Below are 21,062 nucleotides of genomic sequence, written 5' to 3'. Positions count from 1 at the left end.
ACAGAAGTCGCATAAAATGGAAGCAAATAGAACTGATTCTTTCATATAAAATTGTCTTACCATACAATTTCTCAATTTTAACCTGTAACATAACCCTTCTGATTAAAGGTGGCTCTAACCTCAGCATTTTGCACTATGGCTATCCAACTCCCCGCACTGCAATTATTTATGCACACAATTCTAAAATCTGCTAAAGGGCACCTCCAACCCCCTTTCCTGCAGTACAGTTCCTCTAACACGCAGTAACTGTCTTGCACAACTTCAAAACATCTTCCTCCACTGTAACACCCTCACACCCCCACAACTCTCACTTCACCTCGCAAATGCATCAGGAAAAAAAGGGGGGCTTTTGGCAGTTACAAAAGACTAAAGACGGAGGAAGCCCTAGAGGAGTATAAAAAGTGCAGGGGCATATTAAAAAAGAAATTAGGAGGGCGAGGGAGGGGCCATGAAATAACACTGGCGAGCAAAATAAAGGAAAATCCTAAGATGTTTTATAAGTATATTAAGGGCAAGAGGATAACCAGGGAAAGGGTAGGGCCCATTAGGGACCAAAGTGGCAATCTGTGTGTCGAGCCAGATGATGTAGGCGGGGTTTTAAATGAATTTTTTGCACTGTGTTCACTATGGAAAAAGACGATGCAGACATAGAAATCGGGCAAGGGGACTGTGACATACTTGAACATATTAGCATCGAGAGGGAGGAGGTGCTAGCGGTTTTAGGCAGGCCAAAAAGTGGATAAATCCCCAGGCCCGGACGAGATGTATCCCAGGCTGCTGTGGGAGGCAAAGGAGGAGATTGCAGGGGCTCTGACACAAATTTTCAGAACCATCTCTGGCCACAGGGGATGTACCAGAGGACTGGAGAACAGCTAATGTAGTACCATTATACAAGAAGGGTAGCAGGGATAAACCAGCGAATTACAGGCCGGTGAGCCTAACATCTGTGGTAGGGAAATTATTGGAAAAAAATTCTGAGGGACAAAATTAGTCTCCACTTGGAGAGGCAAGGATTAATCGGGAATAGTCAGCATGGCTTTGTCAAGGGTAAATCATGTCTGACAAATCTGATTGAATTTTTCGAGGGGGTGACTAGGGGGGTGGATGAGGGAAATGCTGTGGAAGTGGTTTACTGGACTTCAGTAAAGCTTTTGACAAAGTCCCGCATAGGAGACTGGTCAAGAAGGTAAGAGCCCATGGGATCCAGGGTGCCTTGGCACGTTTTGATCCTACACTGGCTGAGTGGCAGGAGGCAGAGGGTGATGGTCGAAGGATGCTTTTGTGACTGGAAGCCTGTGTCCAGTGGGGTACCTCAGGGGATCGCGGTGCTGGTCCCTTGTTGTTTGTGATCTACATAAATGATTTGGATGAGAATGTAAAAGGTATGATCAGTAAGTTCGCAGATGACACGAAAATTGGTGGGGTGTAAATTGCGAGGAGGAAAGCCTTAGGCTACAGGACGATATAAACGGGTTGGTCAGATGGGCGGAAAAGTGGCAAATGGAATTTAACCCTGAAAAGTGCGAGGTGATGCATTTTGGACGGACAAATAAGGCAAGGGAATACACAATGAGTGGTAGGACCCTAGGAAGTACAGAGGTCAGAGGACCTTGGTGTACATGTACATAGATCTCTGAGGCAGCGGACAGGTAGATAAGGTGGTTAAAAAGGCATATGGGATACTTGCCTTCATTAGCCGAGGCATAGAATATAAGAGCAGGGAGGCTATGATGGAGCTGTACAAAACGCTGGTGAGGCCACAGCTGGAGTACTGTGTGCAGTTCTGGTCGCCTCACTATAGGAAGGATGTGATTGCTTTGGAGAGGGTGCAGAGAAGATTCACCAGGATGTTACCTGGGATGGAGCGCCTCAGCTATGAAGAAAGACTAAACAGGCTGGGTTGTTTTCCTTGGAGCAAAGGAGGCTGAGGGGGGACCTGATTGAGGTGTACAAAATGATGAGGGGCATAGATAGGGTAGATAAAGAGGAACTTTTCCCTTAGTAGGGGGGTCAATAACAAGGGGGCATAGATTCAGGGTAAAGGGCAGGAGATTTAGAGGGGATTTGAGGAGGAACTTTTTCACCTAGAGGGTGGTTGGAAGCTGGAACTCACTGCCTGAAAGGGTGGTAGAGGCAGGAACCCTCACAACATTCAAGAAGCATTTGGATGAGCACTTGAAATGCCACAGCATACAAGGCTATGGACCAAATGCTGGAAAATGGGATTAGACTGGACAGGGATGGATGGGCGGCGCAGACACGATGGGCCGAAGGGCCTCTTTCTGTGCTGTAAAACTCTATGGGCTAGATTTTCAGTCGCTTGCGCCAACAGTTAGCGCCTTAAGAGAAGTGATTTTCGGGCGCTACGCATGTAGCGCCGACGCAAAGTTTAGCGCCCGCCCGGATGCGCGCGCAGAAAATGACGTCATATCCTCGTGCAACGCCCTTTGGCCGCCCCGATTCCAAACTTCAGTCGGACCGCCCCATTGTGCGGCTGGCGGCCGGAGCGTTTGGAAAAAGGAACGCAACACAACCAGCGCGGGCCCCAGGGGGCGCAAATTAAAGGGGACGTACTCTCCAGTATAAAGGCCAGCCTTTTTTCAGAAAACACTCTTGTGCAACGCATTTCTGGAGACACAACAAGGAGGATAGCTAACTGGTTTCAAGCAGCAAGAGCCAGGTATTTTTGGACTCAGGCCAGAGCGCTGCAAGTGGCCTTTTGGAAATTAGAGTGTTTGCCAGGATTTGATGGGGGTTGCATGGGGTGCCAACGCGGAGCTGCAGCTCCATGTCCGTAGGGCTCGCAGACGCATTGTGAGAGGGGCAGCCCTGGCTAGAGGCAGAGGGGGCTACAGGCGTCGGCCACGTAGGCCTTACCCAGTCAGGCTATACCGCCAGCAGCGCTCCTACCTAAACATGAGTGCCGCGCGATGTGTTAAAAGGCTCCGATTCCGAAAGGAGGTGATTGCAGAGATCTGCCACCTGCTTCGCCGAGATCTGCGGCCAAAGCTCAGGTGCAGGACATCTCTGTCGGTGGAAGTGAAGGTGACGGTGGCATTGAACTTCTATGCCACCGGCTCCTTCCAATACGCTGCTGGGGACATAGCAAACATCTCCCAGTACGGCGCGCATCGCTGCATCCGCCAGGTGACCGAAGCACTGTTCAGAAGGAGAAGCCAATTCAGCTCCTTCCCCATGGCCCTGGAGAGCCAGCATCAGCGCGCATTGGGATTTTCCAGACTCGGGGAATTCCCCTTGGTGCAGGGCGCCATTGACTGTACGCATGTGGCTTTGCGGGCCCCTCTGGAGCATGGCGAGCAGTATCGCAACAGGAAGGGCTACCATTCTCTGAATGTGCAGCTGGTCTGTGACCACAAGCAGCGCATCATGGCAGTCAATGCCAGCTTCCCAGGCAGCAGCCACGATGCCTTTATCCTGCGGCAGAGTACTGTGCATGACATGTTCCAGGCACAGCCTCCCCCAAGAGGATGGCTACTCGGGGACAAAGGCTATCCTTTGTGCACCTGGCTCATGACCCCGCTCCGCGCGCCCAGGACCGCTGCTGAAGAGGCCTACAACGAGAGCCATCAAACCACCCACAACATCATCGAGCTAACTATTGGGGTCCTCAAGCAGCGGTTCCGCTGCCTTGATTGCTCCGGAGGAGCTCTCCAGTATTCGCCGGACCGGGTCTCCCAATTTGTGGTGGTTTGCTGCATGCTACACAACCTGGCTATCCGCAGGACTCAGGCACTGCCACCTGACGTTGGACCAGCACCTCAGGAGGAGGAGCAGGAGGAGCATGAGGAGGAGGAGGAGGAGGAGCAGGAGTACGTTCCCAGGAGGGAGCGACCAGGGCCAAGGGCCGCACGACGCCACCTTATTACACGGTACTTCTAAGCCCCCTGTCAGGGAATGGCCAGGGGCCATGAGGGAAGATGAATGCAGCCGCTCCGCAAGCCCTCAGCCGGCGAAGCCAACAAACGCTAAGAAGAACAACCATGGAGACTGCATGAATAAAGATAATTTTTTATTACACAAAAATGAAAAGCCCTTCCCACATGAATCCCCAAAAACAATAAACGGGCCCCACAAAAAGCCCAACAAACGACTCACTCCCACAAACTGGGGAGGAGTCACTCCACCTTTCTTCAAACGTCGGCCTAACGCAAAAAATAAGCCCTCCAACAACACAACCATGGGCAAAATAAAGATGGCCACCGCCATATAAAAGGAAAGCTGCCCACACCCTCTACTGAGTGGCCCGCGAGGGCGAGACCTTGCCCAGCCTTTTGCCTCCCCTGCCCGGCCTGCTGCTCCTTCGCAAGCTCTGCCCAGTGGCTGCTGCGAGGCTGGGGGAAGGCGCCTGAGGCTCAGATGCCCTTCCACCAGATGCCGCTGGGGGGCGGCCTACACGGCGTTTGGGCCTCGAGGGGCCGTCTGCTGAGTGGCGCACCTGAGCCTGGCCACCATCAGCTGCAGCCGCTTGCCCTTGACGCCCCAGTGGGGGAATGGCGGCGACGGATGGCGCAATGTGGGCCAGCTGGCGTCTGGGATGCGCTGGCTGGTGCTGTGGCACGGTGGCACTCGGCCGGGCCCGCACTGCAGGATCCGCAACAATCAGCCGAGGGGCGGCTTGCTGGGATGGTCCAGCGCGGCGGCTGCCCTGGCGATGCCTGCCTGAGACAGCGCGTGTGGCAGCAGTGAGTGCCCCTGTGGTCCTGGTGTGCGCGCGCATCACAGCCGCCAGGGTCTTGACGGCATCAGTCAGCATGCGGCCACTCGCGGCAGTTGCTGCCCCGAACTCGCGCACACTGGTCGCCAGCGACTCGATGGCCTCAGGCATGCGCCCCACCACGCTCATGAGCTCCGTGTGGCGCCGGTCCGAATCCTCGGCCATCTTATCCAGCTTCCGCACCTCCTCCGAGGTGAAGGTGTCCGGACTGGAGTCGCGGCTCTCCCGCTGGGGAGGAGGGGGCCGAAGTAAGGGATCCTTGCCGCGTTGGTGGCGGCGAGTGTGCCGATCTGCAGCACTCCCCTCTGATCCTTCCCCCCTTTGGGGGGAAGGCCGCGGGCCACTCGCACGGCTCCTGGGTGGCTGGACGCCACTGGTCCCAGAAGCTGCATTGCCCTGCGACAGTTCCTCCAGGCACTCATCCAGTGAGGAGGTGTCAAGCATTTCCTCCTAAGAACATAAGAACATAAGAAATAGGAGCAGGAGTAGGCCAATCGGCCCCTCGAGCCTGCTCCACCATTCAATAAGATCATGGCTGATCTGATCCTAACCTCAAATCTTCTATCACTCTGCATCCACCCGAACCCATGTGATCTCCCGGGAGAGGCGAAAAACCAGATAAAGACCCAATGGCCAATTTGGGAGAAAAAAATCTGGGAAATTCCTCTCCGACCCATCTGGGCGATCGAAATTCTTCCAGGAGATCACTCTGTCCCTATATTTTCTACAGTACTTCCCTTCTGTAAAGGCGATCTCCACCCCAGCCAGGAACAGGAATAAAACCATCTCCTGAAATCTAACAGAATTAGAACACAGTAGGAGCAGAACAAGGCTACACGGCCCCTGGGCCCGCTCCACTACCCACAGGGCCATGACCATTCCGAACCCAGACTCATGTCCAATTTCCTGCCCGCTCCCCGTAACCCTTTATTCCCTTTACTTCTAGGAAACTATCTATTTCTGTTTTAAATTTATTTAATGATATAGCTTCCACAGCTTTCTGGGGCAGCAAATTCCACAAACCTACCACCCTCTGAGTGAAGAAGTTTCTCCTCATCTCAGTTTTGAATGAGCAGCCCCTTATTTTAAGATTATGCCCCCTAGTTCTAGTTTCACCCATCATTGGGAACATCCTCACCGCATCCACCCGATCAAGCCCCTTCACAATCTTATATGTTTCAATAAGATCGCCTCTCATTCTTCTGAACTCCAATGAGTAGAGTCCCAATCTACTCAACCTCTCCTCATATGACCACCCCCTCATCCCCGGGATTAACCGAGTGAACCTTCTTTGTACTGACTCGAGAGCAAGTATGTCTTTTCTTAAGTATGGACACCAAAACTGTATGCAGTATTCCAAGTGCGGCCTCACCAATACCTTGTACAACTGCAGCAATACCTCCCTGTTTTTATATTCCAACCCCCTAGCAATAAAAGCCAACATTCCATTGGCCTTCTTGATCACTTGCTGCACCTGCATACTAACTTTTTGAGTTTCGTGCACCAGGACCCCCAGATCCCTTTGTACTACAGTACTTTCCAGTTTCTTGCCATTAAGATAATAACTTGCTCTATGATTTTTCCTGCCAAAGTGCATAACTTCACACTTTCCAGTATTGTATTCCATCTGCCAAATCTCTGCCCACTTACTTAGCCTGTCTATGTCCCTTTGCAGGTTTTTTATGTCCTCCTCACTCATTACTTTCCGTCCCATCTTTGTATCATCTGCAAACTTTGATATGTTACACTCGGTCCCCTCCTCCAAATCGTTAATATAGATTGTAAAGAGTTGGGGACCCAGCACTGACCCCTGCGGAACACCACTAGTTACTGGTTGCCAATCTGAGAACGAACCATTTATCCCAACTCTCTGCTTTCTGTTAGAGAGCCAATCCTCCACCCATGCCAGAATATTATCCCCAATCCCGTGATTTTTTATCTTGAGCAATAATCTTTTGTGTGGCACCTTGTCAAATGCCTTTTGGAAGTCTAAATACACTACGTCCACTGGTTCCCCTTTATCCACCCTGTATGTTACTTCCTCAAAAAACTCAAGCAAATTTGTTAAACATGACTTCCCCTTCATGAAACCATGCTGAGTTTGCCCTATTAAATTGTGTTTATCCAAATGTCCCGTTACTGTCTCCTTAATAATGGACTCTAACATTTTACCAACCACAGATGTTAGGCTAACAGGTCTATAGTTTCCAGCCTTCTGCCTACTACCCTTTTTAAATAATGGTGTTACATTAGCAGTTTTCCAATCTGCCGGGACCTTTGCTGAGTCCAGTGAGTTTTGGAAAATTATTACCAATGCATCCACAATCCCTACCGCTACTTCCCTCAAGACCCTGGGATGCAAGCCATCAGGTCCAGGGGATTTATCCGCCTTGAGTCCCATTATTTTACCAAGTACCACTTCCTTAGTGATTTTAATTGTATTTAGTTCCTCCCCCCCTAGAGCCCCCTGTTTGTCCAGTGTTGGGATATTCTTAGTGTCCTCTACTGTAAAGACTGATACAAAATAATTGTTCAGTATTTTTGCCATCTCCATGTTTCCCACCATTAATTTCCCGGTCTCATCCTCTAAGGGACCAACATTTACTTTAGCCACCCTTTTTCTTTTTATATAACTATAGAAACTTTTACTGTCTGTTTTTATATTTTTTGCTAATTTACATTCATAATCTATCTTCCCTTTCTTAATCAATCTTTTTGTTATTTTTTGCTGTCTTTTAAAGACTTCCCAATCTTCCATCCTCCCACTAGATTTGGCTACCTTATATGCCCTTGTTTTTAGTCGGATACTATCCTTAATTACTTTACTTAGCCACGGATGGCTATCTTTTCTTTTACACCCTTTTTTCCTCAGTGGAATATATTTTTTTTGGAAGTTGTAAAATAACTCCTTAAATGTACACCACTGGTCATGTACCGTCTTACCCTTTAATCTATTTTCCCAGTCCACTCTCATTAATTCCGCTCTCATACCTTCATAGTCTCCTTTATTCAAGCTCAGCACGCTTGTTTGAGATCCAACCTTCTCACCCTCTAATTGAATATGGAACTCAACCATGTTATGGTCACTCATTCCAAGGGGATCCTTTACTAGGACATTTTTAATTAATCCTGTCTCATTACACAGGACCAAATCTAAGGTTGCTTGCCCCCTGGTCGGTTCAGTTACATACTGCTCAAGAAACCCATCCCTAATACACTCAATGAACTCTTCCTCAAGGCTGCTCTGCCCAATTTGATTTGTCCAGTTAATATGATAATTAAAATCCCCCATAATTATAGCTGTTCCCTTATTACAAGCCTCAACTATTTCCTGATTAATACTCCGTCCAACAGAGTTGCAACTGTTCGGAGGCCTATAGACTACACCCACTAGTGTTTTTTTCCCCTTATTATTCCTTACCTCCACCCAAACTGTTTCACTATCGTGCTCCTTTGACCCAATATCATTTCTCTGTATTATAGTGATTCCTTCCTTTATTAACATAGCCACCCCACCTCCTCTCCCTTCCTGCCTGTCCTTCCTGATTGTTAAATAACCTGGTATGTTTAATTCCCAGTCATGGTCACCCTGCAGCCATGTTTCTGTAATGGCCACAAGATCATACCCATATGTCATTATTTGTGCCGTTAACTCATTCATTTTGTTACGAATGCTACGTGCATTCAGATAAAGAACTTTCAAATATGTTTTGTAACACTTAGTTCCTGTTTTTTCCCTTTTTAGTACTTTACTTTTTACTCCATACCTTCTGTCCCTTCCTGACACATTCTGTTTTTTAATTCCCCCACTGCTACCTAAGTCTATGACCTTCTCTGTTGTCATTTCTATGATTTGCTCTCTAGAAACCTCCCCCCCACTAATTAGTTTAAAGCCCTCTCTACAGCCCTAGTTATATGATTCGCCAGGACTCTAGTCCCAGCACTGGCCAAGTGGAGTCCGTCCCAACAGAACAGCTCCCTCCTGTCCCAGTACTGGTGCCAGTGTCCCAAGAAGCAAAACCCATTTCTCCCACACCAGTCTTTGAGCCACGCATTTAACTCTTTAATTTTATTTATCCTAGCCAAATTCGCTCGTGGCTCAGGTAATAACCCAGAGATTATTACCCTTGAGGTTCTGTTTTTTAATTTGACCCCTAGCTGCTCATACTCCTTTAACAGAACCGTCTTCCTTGTCCTATCTACGTCGTTTGTACCAACATGGACCACGACAACTGGATCCTCCCCCTCCCACTGCAAGTTTCTTTCCAGCCCAGAAGAGATGTCCTTAACCCTGGCACCAGGCAGGCAACACAGCCTTCGGGACTCCCGCTCTTGACTGCAGAGAACCCTATCTATCCCCCTAATGATACTATCCCCTACCACTACAACATTTCTTTTTACTCCCTCCACTTGAATGGCCCCCTGTACCACGGTGCTGTGGCCAGGTTGCTCATCCTCCCTGCAGTCCCCGCTCCCGCCCTCACAGGGAGTAAGAGCCTCGATCCTGCTGGACAAGAACAAGGGCTGCGTCTCCTTCAACACTACATCCTGGATCCCTGTACCTTCCTCACTCGTAGTCACACCGTCCTGTCCCTGACCACGGACTACATCTGCAGTAATTAACTTCATAGGTGTGACCATCTCCTGAAACATAGAGTCCAGGAACTTCTCCCCCTCCCTGATGTGTCGCAGTGTCCGAAGCTCGGTCTCAAGCTCCATGACTGTTCCCCCGAAGGTCCGGCTTGCTCCTCCTCCTCCTCCTGGTCGGAGGTGCTGTCACTGGCAGCTTCAGGGTCCTGGTCGTCACCAGCTGAAAGCAGGAATGCACAAGAGTAGCTTCAGAGTGAGGAGACGGCGTCAGCGAGGGAGTTAGGACTGGTGGCATTCAGCGCATTGGTGGGACAGTGGCAAAGGAGGTAGCTCGGATGGGCCAGTGCGACGCGAGAGGGCCAAAAGGCGAGGTCCTTACCATTGCCGGGCAGTGGAGGGTCGGATACTCCGCACGCTGTGGGGACAATCACACGGGCTCCCATGAGCACACACACGCGCTCCTCCAGCCGAGTGAGCTTCTGCAGCTTGGCGCGGCCACCCCTGGCACGCGCCTGGCGATTAAACGCTACTTTAGCCTGCAAGAGAAAGGACGGGCTGTAAGTGCGCAGTGAAGCCCTGATGTAGTGTGCACTGCCTCCCATGGTGGAATAGCTTGGACAGAGTGAAGCCCTGATGTAGTGTGCACTGCCTCCCATGGTGGAATAGCTTGGACAGAGTGAAGCCCTGATGTAGTGTGCACTGCCTCCCATGGTGGAATAGCGTGGACAGAGTGAAGCCCTGATGTAGTGTGCACTGCCTCCCATGGTGGAATAGCGTGGACAGAGTGAAGCCCTGATGTAGTGTGCACTGCCTCCCATGGTGGAATAGCGTGGACAGAGTGAAGCCCTGATGTAGTGTGCACTGCCTCCCATGGTGGAATAGCTTGGACAAAGTGTAGAGTGCCGAATGGCCATGTGATGCTCATGACTGTCCCAATGCTGCTGGCTGAGGGCTGGCCAATAGGACTTTCAGCTCCCTTTGCCCATCATGTCAGGTGTACATGCAAGAATGAGGAGGAGACTGGAAAGGCTACTCACCTTCACAATCCTGGTCAGATCGTTGTATTTTTTACGACATTGTTTGTGGGTCCTGGGGGCATCGCCGGTGAACATCACCCTCTGGGCGATCTGCTTCCAGGCTTTGGTGTAGTCGTGGTGGGTTGGATTCCTCCCACTCTCTGGGAACAAGATCTTATGCCTCACCTCCAGAGCTGTGACCATTATGTCCAGATCACCCTCTGAGAAGCGCAGGGCACGCTGACGGGCCTTCTCTGGCGTTGCCATGACTCCCTGGGGCTGAGCAGCAGTGTTGAGGCCTCTTTGCAAGGCTGCAGTGTGCAGGGCGTGGCAGCAGACCAATTCGTCCCTTCCCCCTTTAAGAGCTGGTCGGCGCCACGGGGTCTGCTGTCAGTCCAAAAATGACCGCACCCGCGCTGCGCCCCGCCTGGGCGCTATCCCTCTGGACCGCCGGCTTAGCGCCTAAAGATAGGAGTGGAACGCCTCTTTTAGCGCTCCACCAATCTCTTAGGGTGAAGCCACTGAATTTCCGGCAACGGGGCGCTACTTTGGGGCGGGCGCTAACTTCGGCCGGGCGCTAAGGTTAGCGCCCCAAAACTGTCTATACTGAAAATCTAGCCCATAGAGTAATGATAATGGGGGGCTTCCATCACTCTAATGGAGACTGTGGTAAAACAGGGTAAAGGGCAAAGAGATGGAGGAAATCCGGAAACGTATACAGGAGATCTTTCTTGCTCAGTATGTTTCCAGCCCAATGAGGAAGGAAGTGGGGCAAGTGGAGCATGTTTCCGTGGGAGACCGTTTGGGAAATAGTGCTCACAATATCATTAGGTTTAGAGTAGTTATGGAAATGGACAAGGACCAATCAACGGTGAAGATTCTCAACTGGAGGAAGGCTAAATTCAGTGAGTTGAAAAAGTATCTGGCCCAGGTGGATTTGAAACAAAGATTGGCAGGTAAAACAGTAAATGAGCAATGGGAGGCCTTCAAGGAGGAGATAGTTCAGGTACAGAGTAGACACATTACTAAATAACAACAGAAAATGCTGGAAAAACTCAGCAGGCCAGGCAACATCCGTGGAGAGAAATTAGGGTCAATGTTTTGGGTCAAAACCCTTTATCAAGACTAAAGAGGCACAGGGAATGAAATAGATTAAGAGGCCAGGCTGGGAGAGAACAAAAGTGGAGAGACATTAAGAGGTATTCAAAATGAGACGAGATGGTGATAGGACTAGTGGAGACAAAAGACGGCTCTAGATTAGGTGTGAAATGCGCTGGCAGAATGGGAGACAGCTGCCATGTGGGACAGAGAAAAAAAGGAAAGGGGGGGGGGAAAAACCAAAACAAAGGTGTGGATAAAAAATATAAGTAAAAATGTAATGGGGGCCGAGGTTATGATCTGAAATTGTTGAACTCGATATTGAGTCCGGAAGGCTGTAAAGTGCCTAATCGGATGTGAAAGAAAGGGCATCCAAAGCTAGAGCTCCCTGGTTGACTAAAGATATAGGGCTAAAAATTCGGTGGCGCCGCGTTTAGGGCGCCAAGCTCACCTGGGCGCCGGAATTTGCGCTCCGGCCAGAGCCGCTTGCGCCCTCCCAATATTCAGTTGGAGCGCCCCAAGAGGGACTCGGGGCGCTGCTCGAGGCTCCCCGCGTCCCGCTTGGGGCGCTCAAACTGAATATCGCCACGCTACGTGCCACAGCGCCACATGCTGTGGCACGGCGCGCTGCTGTACTGCAGGCCTTCCTCCCCTTCTTAAGGGGGAGGGGCACGCACCAGCGCGATCACCGATCGCGAGTGCCAGCAAAAGAGCCCGACACCGAGGAGAAGTGCCGGGCTTTTGGGACACAGCCGGCACTGCCCGGGGGGTGGATCAGAAGGCCGGGGAGGGCGGCGCGAGGAGGTGCTGGCAGGCGGCCACCGGAAAAAATGGCCGCCCCGCACCTCCACCTTAATTTGCGCCACTACCGCCACAGGTAGGCCCTGTGAACCGGTTGCAATTTGCGACCAGTGTTACAGAGGCGGGCGCGACCAAATATCGCGATCGGGGCGGTCGCGGGGCGCTGCGCACACCAATGACATCATCGGTGGCGGCGCAGCGTTACAAGCTAACGCCGCCATTAGCGCCCCGCTAAATATCACGGGAGGCGTGGCCAGTGGCGCTAAAGCCACTGAGTGCCCTCTTTGGGCGCTAACTGGTGGCACAGCCCACTGAATTTCTAGGCCATAGAAATTAAACTGAAACAGAAAAAGGAGGCTTATGATAAATGTCGGGTTCTTAATTCAGTAGATCACCAAGCAGAAAGTGCAGAGGAGATCTAAAAGGGAATAGGGGCAAGGAGACTGTATGAGAAAAGATTAGCAGGTAACATGAAAGGCGCACTAAAGTCTTTTATAAACGTATAAAAAGTAAAAGGTTAGTCAAAGGAAGGGTGGGGCCGATTAGGGCCCAACAAGGAGATCTTCTTGTGGAGGCAGAGGACATGGCTGAGGCACTAAATGAGGACTTTGCATCTATCTTCACTAAAGAAGAGGATGCCAATCAACATGGCCATGCAGCGGTCTGGAGGTCCCGTGCAGGCCGCTCAGCGGCTTTTCGCTGGGAATAACCACGCATGTGCGACGATTTGAATGGGCCGCACAGCCAGTTAAAGGGCCCGTGCACGGAAAAAAAAATTACAGGGAACATTGATGCCAATGTCACAGTAAAGGACGAGGGGGTAGAGAAATTGGATAGGGCAAAAATAAAGAGGAGGTACTTAAAAGGTTGGCAGTCCTCAAAGTAGATAAATTACTCAATCCGGTGGGATGCATCCTAGGTAGTTGAGGGAAATAAGCGGAGGCTCTAGCCACGATCTTCCAATCCTCCTTCGACATGGGAGTGGTGCCAGGGGGCTGGATGTTTGCAAATTACACTCGTATTCAAGAAAGGGAAGAGGGATAAACCTGGTAACTACAGACCTGTCAGCCTAACTTCAGTGATGCAGAAACTTCTAGAGACCATAATCCGAGACAAAATTAATTGTCACTTGGAAAAACATGGGTTAATAAATGACAGCCAGCACAGATTTGATAAAAGCAGATTGGGTCTGACTAATACAAAAGCAAAATACTGCAGATGCTGGAAATCTGAAATAAAAACAGAAAATGCTGGAAATACTCAGCAGGTCAGGCAGCATCTGTGGAGAAAGAAACAGCATTAACGTTTCAGCTCGATGACCTGATGAGTTCTGATGTACGGTCATCGACTTGAAACGTTAACTCTGTTTCTCTCTCCACAGATGCTGCCTGACCTGCTGAGTATTTCCAGCATTTTCAGTTTTTATTTGCGTCTGACTAACTTGATGGAGTTCTTTGATGAAGTAACGGGGAGGGTTGATGAGGGTAGTGCGATTGATGTTGTGTATATGTGTTACGTCCGTGTATAATGAGACACAGACTGCGGAGAACGGTACAACAGGTGTTTACTCAACGTGGCTCACACTGCAACTGATCTGTACAGATTACTACTCAGCGTTATATACAGGTGTGGTCACTGCCAGTACTACAGTATACATGAGCTGTAAAAAGTAGTTCCCCCCTTAAAGGTACATACATTACAATATGGACTTTCAAAAGGCATTTGATAAAGTGCCACATAATAGACTTGTCAGCAAATTTGAAGCCCGTGGGATTAAAGGGACAGTGGCAGGCATGGATACAAAATTGGTTAAGAGACAGAAAGCAGAGAGTAGTTGTGAACAGTTGTTTATCAGACTGAAGGGAAGTTTACAGCGGTGTTTCCCAGGGGTCAGTATTAGGACCACTGCTCTTTTTGATATATATTAAGGACCTGGACTTATGTATAAAGGGTATCATTTCACAGTTTGCAGATGACGCATAACTAGGAAATGTAGTAAACAGTGAGAAGACTTCTGGAGGGTGTAGACAAACTGCTGAAATGGGCAAACACGTGGCAGATGAAATTTAATGCAGAAAAGTGTGAAGTGGTGCGATTTGGAAGGAAGAATGAGGAGAGGCAAAATAAATTATACGTTACAATGTTAAAGGAGCTGCAGGAAAGAGACCTGGGGGGGTGTACATACACGAATCTTTGAAGGAGGCAGGACAAGTTGAGAAGGCTGTTCAAAAAGCAAACGGGATCTTTGGCTTTATTACAAACATAGAAACATAGAAGATAGGAGCAGGAGTAGGCCATTCGGCCCCTCGAGCCTGCTCTGCCATTCAATGCGATCATGGCTGATCATCCAAATTCAGTACCCGGTCCCTGCTTTCTCCCCATACCCCTTGATCCCTTTAGCCTTAAGAAATATATCCAACTCCTTCTTGAATATATTTAATGTATTGGCCTCTACTGCCTTCTGTGGTAGAGAATTCCACAGGTTCACCACTCTCTGGGTGAAGAAATTCCTCCTCATTAATAGATACATAGAGTACATTATTCTTAATATTTATAAATCATTGACTAGGCCCCAGCTGAAGTACTGTGTCCATTTCTGGGCACCACACTTTAGGAAGGATGTCAAGGCCTTGGAGAGGGTGCGGAGGAGATTTACTAGAACGGTCCCAGGGATGAGGGACTTCAGTTACGTGGGGAGACTCACCTTGGAGCAGAGGAGGTCCAGGGGAGATTTAATCGAGCTGTTCAAAATTATGAAGGGTTATGATAGAGTAAATAAGGAGAAACCAGTTCCACTGACAGGAGGGTCAGTAACCAGAGGACACAGATTTAAGGTGATTCACAAAAGAACCAGAGGGGAGATGAGGAGAAATCTTTTTACACAGCGAGTTGTTGTAATCTGGAATGCTCTGCCTGAAAGGGTGGTGGAAGCAGATTCAATAGTAACTTTCAAAAGGGGATTGAATAAATACTGGAAGGGGAACAATGTGCAGGGCTCTGGGGAAAGAGCAGGGGGGAGTGGGACTAATTGGAGAGCTCGTTCAAAGAGCCGGCACAGGCACGATGGGCCGAATGGCCTCCTTCTGATTCTATGATTCAGGATAGAAACTGTGACGCAAATGATCCTTGCGGATATTCTGTGACTGAATAATAGACATATCAATTTTACATAATCAGAACATTATTGAACATTATTGAGCGGATAATGCAGTGGAGACTGGTGAATCATATACCCCTATACTGAAAAAACTCAAGCCTTATTTATGACCACCATTATTTACTCTGTTCACAGCATTGTTTTTCAATGATTTAATTCTTAAATAGCTCAGCTCATTCATTTATCAATGTTTATTATTTGGCATCTTACTGATACGTTGAAGTTTCTCTATCACAAGGCGTCTATATGGAGGTGGAAATGAGTCCAGATTCAGAGGAGGAGGATACAGATTTCCTGTACTGTGAATCTCCACTTCGTTTAATGATTCCTTTCGTAGCCAAGATTTTGACCAGGTTCCTCCTGAATTTCACCCCGATGAATGCGTATAAGATTGGGTTAATGCAGCTGTGCAGGAATCCGAAACTTTGGGTTACAAACAGAGCCCTGTCAATATGATTGCGCCTGTCACAAGTCTCTTCAATGAGCTTGCTCCTCATCAGCGTGTCGATAAACACAGTAATATTGTGTGGCAGCCAACAAATGAGAAAAGCCAGCACGACCGCTATGATGACCTTCCTGGCTTTCTGTTTCTGGAATCCCTTTGTTTGGCACAGTTTATGGATCGTCACGCTGTAGCAGCAGATCATGACAGCCAGTGGGATGAGGAACCCAATAAAGTGCCGCAAAAACCTGGTGACCACTCTCCACGTTTCAGCCGATTCAGCCTCGAGTGTCTCATAACACATCATTCTGTTGGAACCGGGTGGGATATATTCACCCTTGTACAGAATCGGTAAAGACAGAACGATGGCCAGCACCCAAACAGCAGCACAAACCATCTTGATTAGAAATGGTCTCTTCTGCTTGTGGGCCTGTGCAGAGTGGACAATGGCCAGATAGCGGTTGATGCTGATACAGGCCAGCAACAGAATGCCACTGTAAAAGTTAACTTCCTGTAACATGCTGATAATCTTACACATGGCATCACCAAACACCCACCCAGATATGGCATCCACTGCCCAAAAGGGCAAGGTCACAGCAAAGAGCAGATCGGCTGCGGCCAGATGAAGCAGGTAGATGTCAGTGGACGATATTGTGCGTCGATTGTAAAGTAGGACAATCATTACGACCATGTTCCCTGCCACAGCGAGGAAACACACCAGGCTATAGACAACAGCCAGTGCCGTGTTGATCCAATTGCCATTAATCACAAGGGTACAGGGAATCGTGCTGAGATCAAATGAAGGGTAGTCCTCACTGGTGTAATTTTGAAACTCATAGTCGAAGTAGATATCGTCGAAGTCGATATCATCGAAGTTGATGGTCTGGATAGCCATTCCTGAAAGAAACAAAAAATAGATCAGGAAATGAGAATAAAGCCGAGCTATTCATGAATTGGTTCTGAAGAAAACTGCAGAGGATTTGTCATCGGAGCCTGATGGCTTGTATCCTAGGCTATTGTAGTAAGTCAAGGAGGAGATAGCAGGGGCTCTGATCACAGTGTTTTAACCCTCCTTAACTATGCAATGTGTGCTGTAGGAGTGGAGAGTAGAGAATGTAACACTGCTCTTCAACAAGAGCGAGAACAGTAAACTGGGGAACTATAGAACAAGTGAGTCTGGTGGCAAACTATTCATAGTGAGCATTTGGAAAGGAACGTGCTTGTTAAAGACTAGTCCTGTTTGACAAATTTAACAGAGTGTTTTGAAGTAGTGACTGATCAGATAGATAAAGGAAATGTAGTATATTGATTTTTAGAGGATGCTTATTGCAAAATTCAGGCATATGAAATATAAGGAAATGAATAGCAAGTTGATTGTTGGATCCAATTTTATCCAATTCCCTTTTGAAAGCTCCGATTGAATCTGTTTCCACCGCCCTATCTGGCAGTGCATTCCAAATCCTAACACTTGTTGCGCAAAAAATCCTCATGTCGCCTCTGGTTCTTTTGCCAATCACCTTAAATCTGTGCCCTCTGGTTACCGACCCTTCAGCCATTGGAAACAGTTTCTCTTTATTTACTCCGTCTAAACCCTTCATGATTTTAAACACCTCTATCAAATCCCCTCTTAGCCTTCTCTGCTCCAAGGAGAACAACCCCAGCTTCTCCAGTCTCTCCAAGTAACTGTAATCCCTCATCCCCGGCACCATTCTAGCAATTCTCCTTTGCACTCTCTCCAAGGTCTTGACATCCTTCCTAAAGTGTGATGCCCAGAACTGAACTCAATACTCCAGCTGAGGCCTAACCAGTGATTTATAAAGGTTTAGTATAACTTCCTTGCTTTAGTACTCTATGGGCAGAATTTTCATTGGGCCGTAGAGGCGGGATTGGAGGTGTGCGGGGGGTTAAAATCCTGAAATCGGAGGGGGCACGAACCCATCCCGCCCCCAACCCGCCTCCATGCCAGTTTCAAAGGAGGCGGGTACCCGACCCGCACTAGGACCCGCCTCCCCGAGGCAGGAAGGGGATTAGTGCCAATTAACCAACAGGTAGTTAACAGGCAGTTTTTAGCCTAATCCCTATTTTCATTCTTGAAGTGTGGGATTCCCGACGGCTCCAAAACACGCCAAGTTAGCGAGGCGGGCCGTCGGGCTGAAGGGCTTGGAGGGGTCGAGTGTCCGGTGTTCAGGTGAGTGATGGGTGCATGAGTGCAGAGGTAAGTGTGTTTGGTGTGTTTAAAGAAGTTTTACTTACCTTTACAGCCTTCCTTCCTTCAGGTCTCGGGAGTCCCTCATCTCACCGGCACAGAAAGCAGAATGGCCGCGATCTGTCAAAAATTGCAGCATTCAGCTTTCTGTTCCGGGGAGATCTCTAAATCATCCTGAGAGGAAGGAATTAACTTGGAGTACAGATTGTCAGTGTTTGACAGCTTCAAACAGCTGTGAAACGCTGATATTTCATCTGTCAAAAGGTCTTGACAGATGAAATATCAATCTGTGATGTCACCTGTTGTTGGGTGGCCCTTAATTGGCCAGCTGAGCTCGCTGGGCGAGTTCAACAAGGTCAATCAAGTCAAAATCGCATGGGTTGGCTACAACTCGATGGAGGCGGGACTACAACCACGAAAGTCAGGAACACGGGCTGGGGGAGAACGTCAGGAACACGGGCTGGGGGAGAACGTCAGGAACTTGGGCTTCGGGAGAAGGTCAGGTACTCGGGCTGGGGAGAAGATCAGGAGCTTGGGCAGGGGAGAAGGTCAGGAACCTGGGCAGGGGAGAAGGTCAGGAACTTGGGCGGTGGGGTGAAAGTCAGGAACTTGGGCAGAAGTGAACAGGAACTTGGGCAGGGGGAGAAGGTCAGGAACTTGGGCAGGGGAGAAGGTCAGGAACTTGGGCAGGGGAGAAGGTCAGGAACTTGGGCAGGGCGAGAAGATCAGGAACTTGGGTAGGGGAGAATGTCAGGAACTTGGGCTGGCGGAGAAGGTCAGGAACTTGGGCAGGGGGAGAAGGTCAGGAACTTGGGCAGGGAAGAAGGTCAGGAACTCGGGCAGGGGGCGAAGGTCAGGAACTCGGGCTGGGGAGAAGGTCAGGGACTTGGGCAGGGGAGAAGGTCAGGAATTCAGGCTGGGTAGAAGGTCAGGAACTTGGGCAGGGGAGAAGGTCAGGAACTCGGGCAGGGGGCGAAGGTCAGGAACTCGGGCTGGGGAGAAGGTCAGGGACTTGGGCAGGGGAGAAGGTCAGGAATTCAGGCTGGGTAGAAGGTCAGGAACTTGGGCAGGGGAGAAGGTCAGGAACTTGGGCTGGGGGAGAAGGGCAGGAACTTGGGCTGGGGGAGAAGGTCAGGAACTTGGGCAGGGGATAATGTCAGGAACTCGGGCTGGGGAGAAGGTCAGGAACTTGGGCAGGAGAGAGAATTCGAGGTCAGGAACTTGGGCAGGGGAGAAGGTCAGGAACTTGGGCAGGGGAGAAGGTCAGGAACTTGGGCTGGGGGAGAAGGTCAGGAACTTGGGCAGGGGATAATGTCAGGAACTCGGGCTGGGGAGAAGGTCAGGAACTTGGTTGGAGGAGAAGGTCAGGAACTTGGGCAGGGGGAGAAGGTCAGGAACTTGGGCAGGGGGAGAAGGTCAGGAACTTGGGCTGGGGGAGAAGGTCAAGAACTTGGTCGGAGGAGAATTCGAGGTCAGGAACTTAGGCTTGCGGAGAAGGTCAGGAACTCAGGCAGGGGCGATGATCAAGAACTTGGACAGGGGAGAAGGTCAGGAACCTGGGCTGGGGAGGAAGGTCAGTAACTTGGACAGGGTAGAAGGTCAGGAACTTGGGCTGGCGGAGAAGGTCAGGAACTTGGGCAGGGGGAGAAGGTCAGGAACTTGGGCAGGGAAGAAGGTCAGGAACTCGGGCAGGGGGCGAAGGTCAGGAACTCGGGCTGGGGAGAAGGTCAGGGACTTAGGCAGGGGAGAAGGTCAGGAATTCAGGCTGGGTAGAAGGTCAGGAACTTGGGCAGGGGAGAAGGTCAGGAACTCGGGCAGGGGGCGAAGGTCAGGAACTCGGGCTGGGGAGAAGGTCAGGGACTTGGGCAGGGGAGAAGGTCAGGAATTCAGGCTGGGTAGAAGGTCAGGAACTTGGGCAGGGGAGAAGGTCAGGAACTTGGGCTGGGGGAGAAGGGCAGGAACTTGGGCTGGGGGAGAAGGTCAGGAACTTGGGCAGGGGATAATGTCAGGAACTCGGGCTGGGGAGAAGGTCAGGAACTTGGGCAGGAGAGAGAATTCGAGGTCAGGAACTTGGGCAGGGGAGAAGGTCAGGAACTTGGGCAGGGGAGAAGGTCAGGAACTTGGGCTGGGGGAGAAGGTCAGGAACTTGGGCAGGGGATAATGTCAGGAACTCGGGCTGGGGAGAAGGTCAGGAACTTGGTTGGAGGAGAAGGTCAGGAACTTGGGCAGGGGGAGAAGGTCAGGAACTTGGGCAGGGGGAGAAGGTCAGGAACTTGGGCTGGGGGAGAAGGTCAAGAACTTGGTCGGAGGAGAATTCGAGGTCAGGAACTTAGGCTTGCGGAGAAGGTCAGGAACTCAGGCAGGGGCGATGATCAAGAACTTGGACAGGGGAGAAGGTCAGGAAACTGGGCTGGGGAGGAAGGTCAGTAACTTGGACAGGGTAGAAGGTCAGGAACTTGGGCAGGTGGAGAATGTCAGGAACTTGGGCAGTGGGTGAAGGTCAGGAACTTGGGCAGGGGGAGAAGGTCAGGAACTTGGGCAGGTGGAGAATGTCAGGAACTTGGGCAGTGGGTGAAGGTCAGGAACTTGGGCAGGGGGAGAAGGTCAGGAACTTGGGCTGGAGCGAAGGTCAGGAACTTGGGCAGGAGAGAAGGTCAGGAACTTGGGCAGAGGGAGAAGGTCAGGAACTTGGGCTGGAGCGAAGGTCAGGAACTTGGGCAGGTGGAGAATGTCAGGAACTTGGGCAGTGGGTGAAGGTCAGGAACTTGGGCAGGGGGAGAAGGTCAGGAACTTGGGCTGGAGCGAAGGTCAGGAACTTGGGCAGGAGAGAAGGTCAGAAACTTGGGCAGGGGGTAAAGGTCAGGAACTTGGGCAGGTGGAGAATGTCAGGAACTTGGGCAGGAGAGAAGGTCAGGAACTTGGGCAGTGGGTGAAGGTCAGGAACTTGGGCAGGGGGAGAAGGTCAGGAACTTGGGCTGGAGCGAAGGTCAGGAACTTGGGCAGGAGAGAAGGTCAGA

General features: G+C 50.1%; 1 protein-coding gene across 1 annotated transcript; it reads right to left on the bottom strand.

Moving 5' to 3' along the window:
- Positions 1–13,787: 13,787 nt before the first annotated feature.
- On the bottom strand, positions 13,788–18,193 carry LOC147120720 (C-X-C chemokine receptor type 1-like). The gene has a single exon (XM_085986949.1). It carries the CDS (start codon positions 16,732–16,734, stop codon positions 15,640–15,642), a length of 1,095 nt encoding a protein of 364 aa, XP_085843075.1. The 5' UTR covers positions 16,735–18,193; the 3' UTR covers positions 13,788–15,639.
- Between the last annotated feature and the right edge of the window lie 2,869 nt (positions 18,194–21,062).

Source organism: Somniosus microcephalus, chromosome 4 (genome assembly GCF_052327205.1).
Source record: "Somniosus microcephalus isolate GS21.2 chromosome 4, FLI_Smic_1.0, whole genome shotgun sequence".
Taxonomy (NCBI): domain Eukaryota; kingdom Metazoa; phylum Chordata; class Chondrichthyes; order Squaliformes; family Somniosidae; genus Somniosus; species Somniosus microcephalus.
This window is presented reverse-complemented; position numbering and strand designations above follow the sequence as displayed.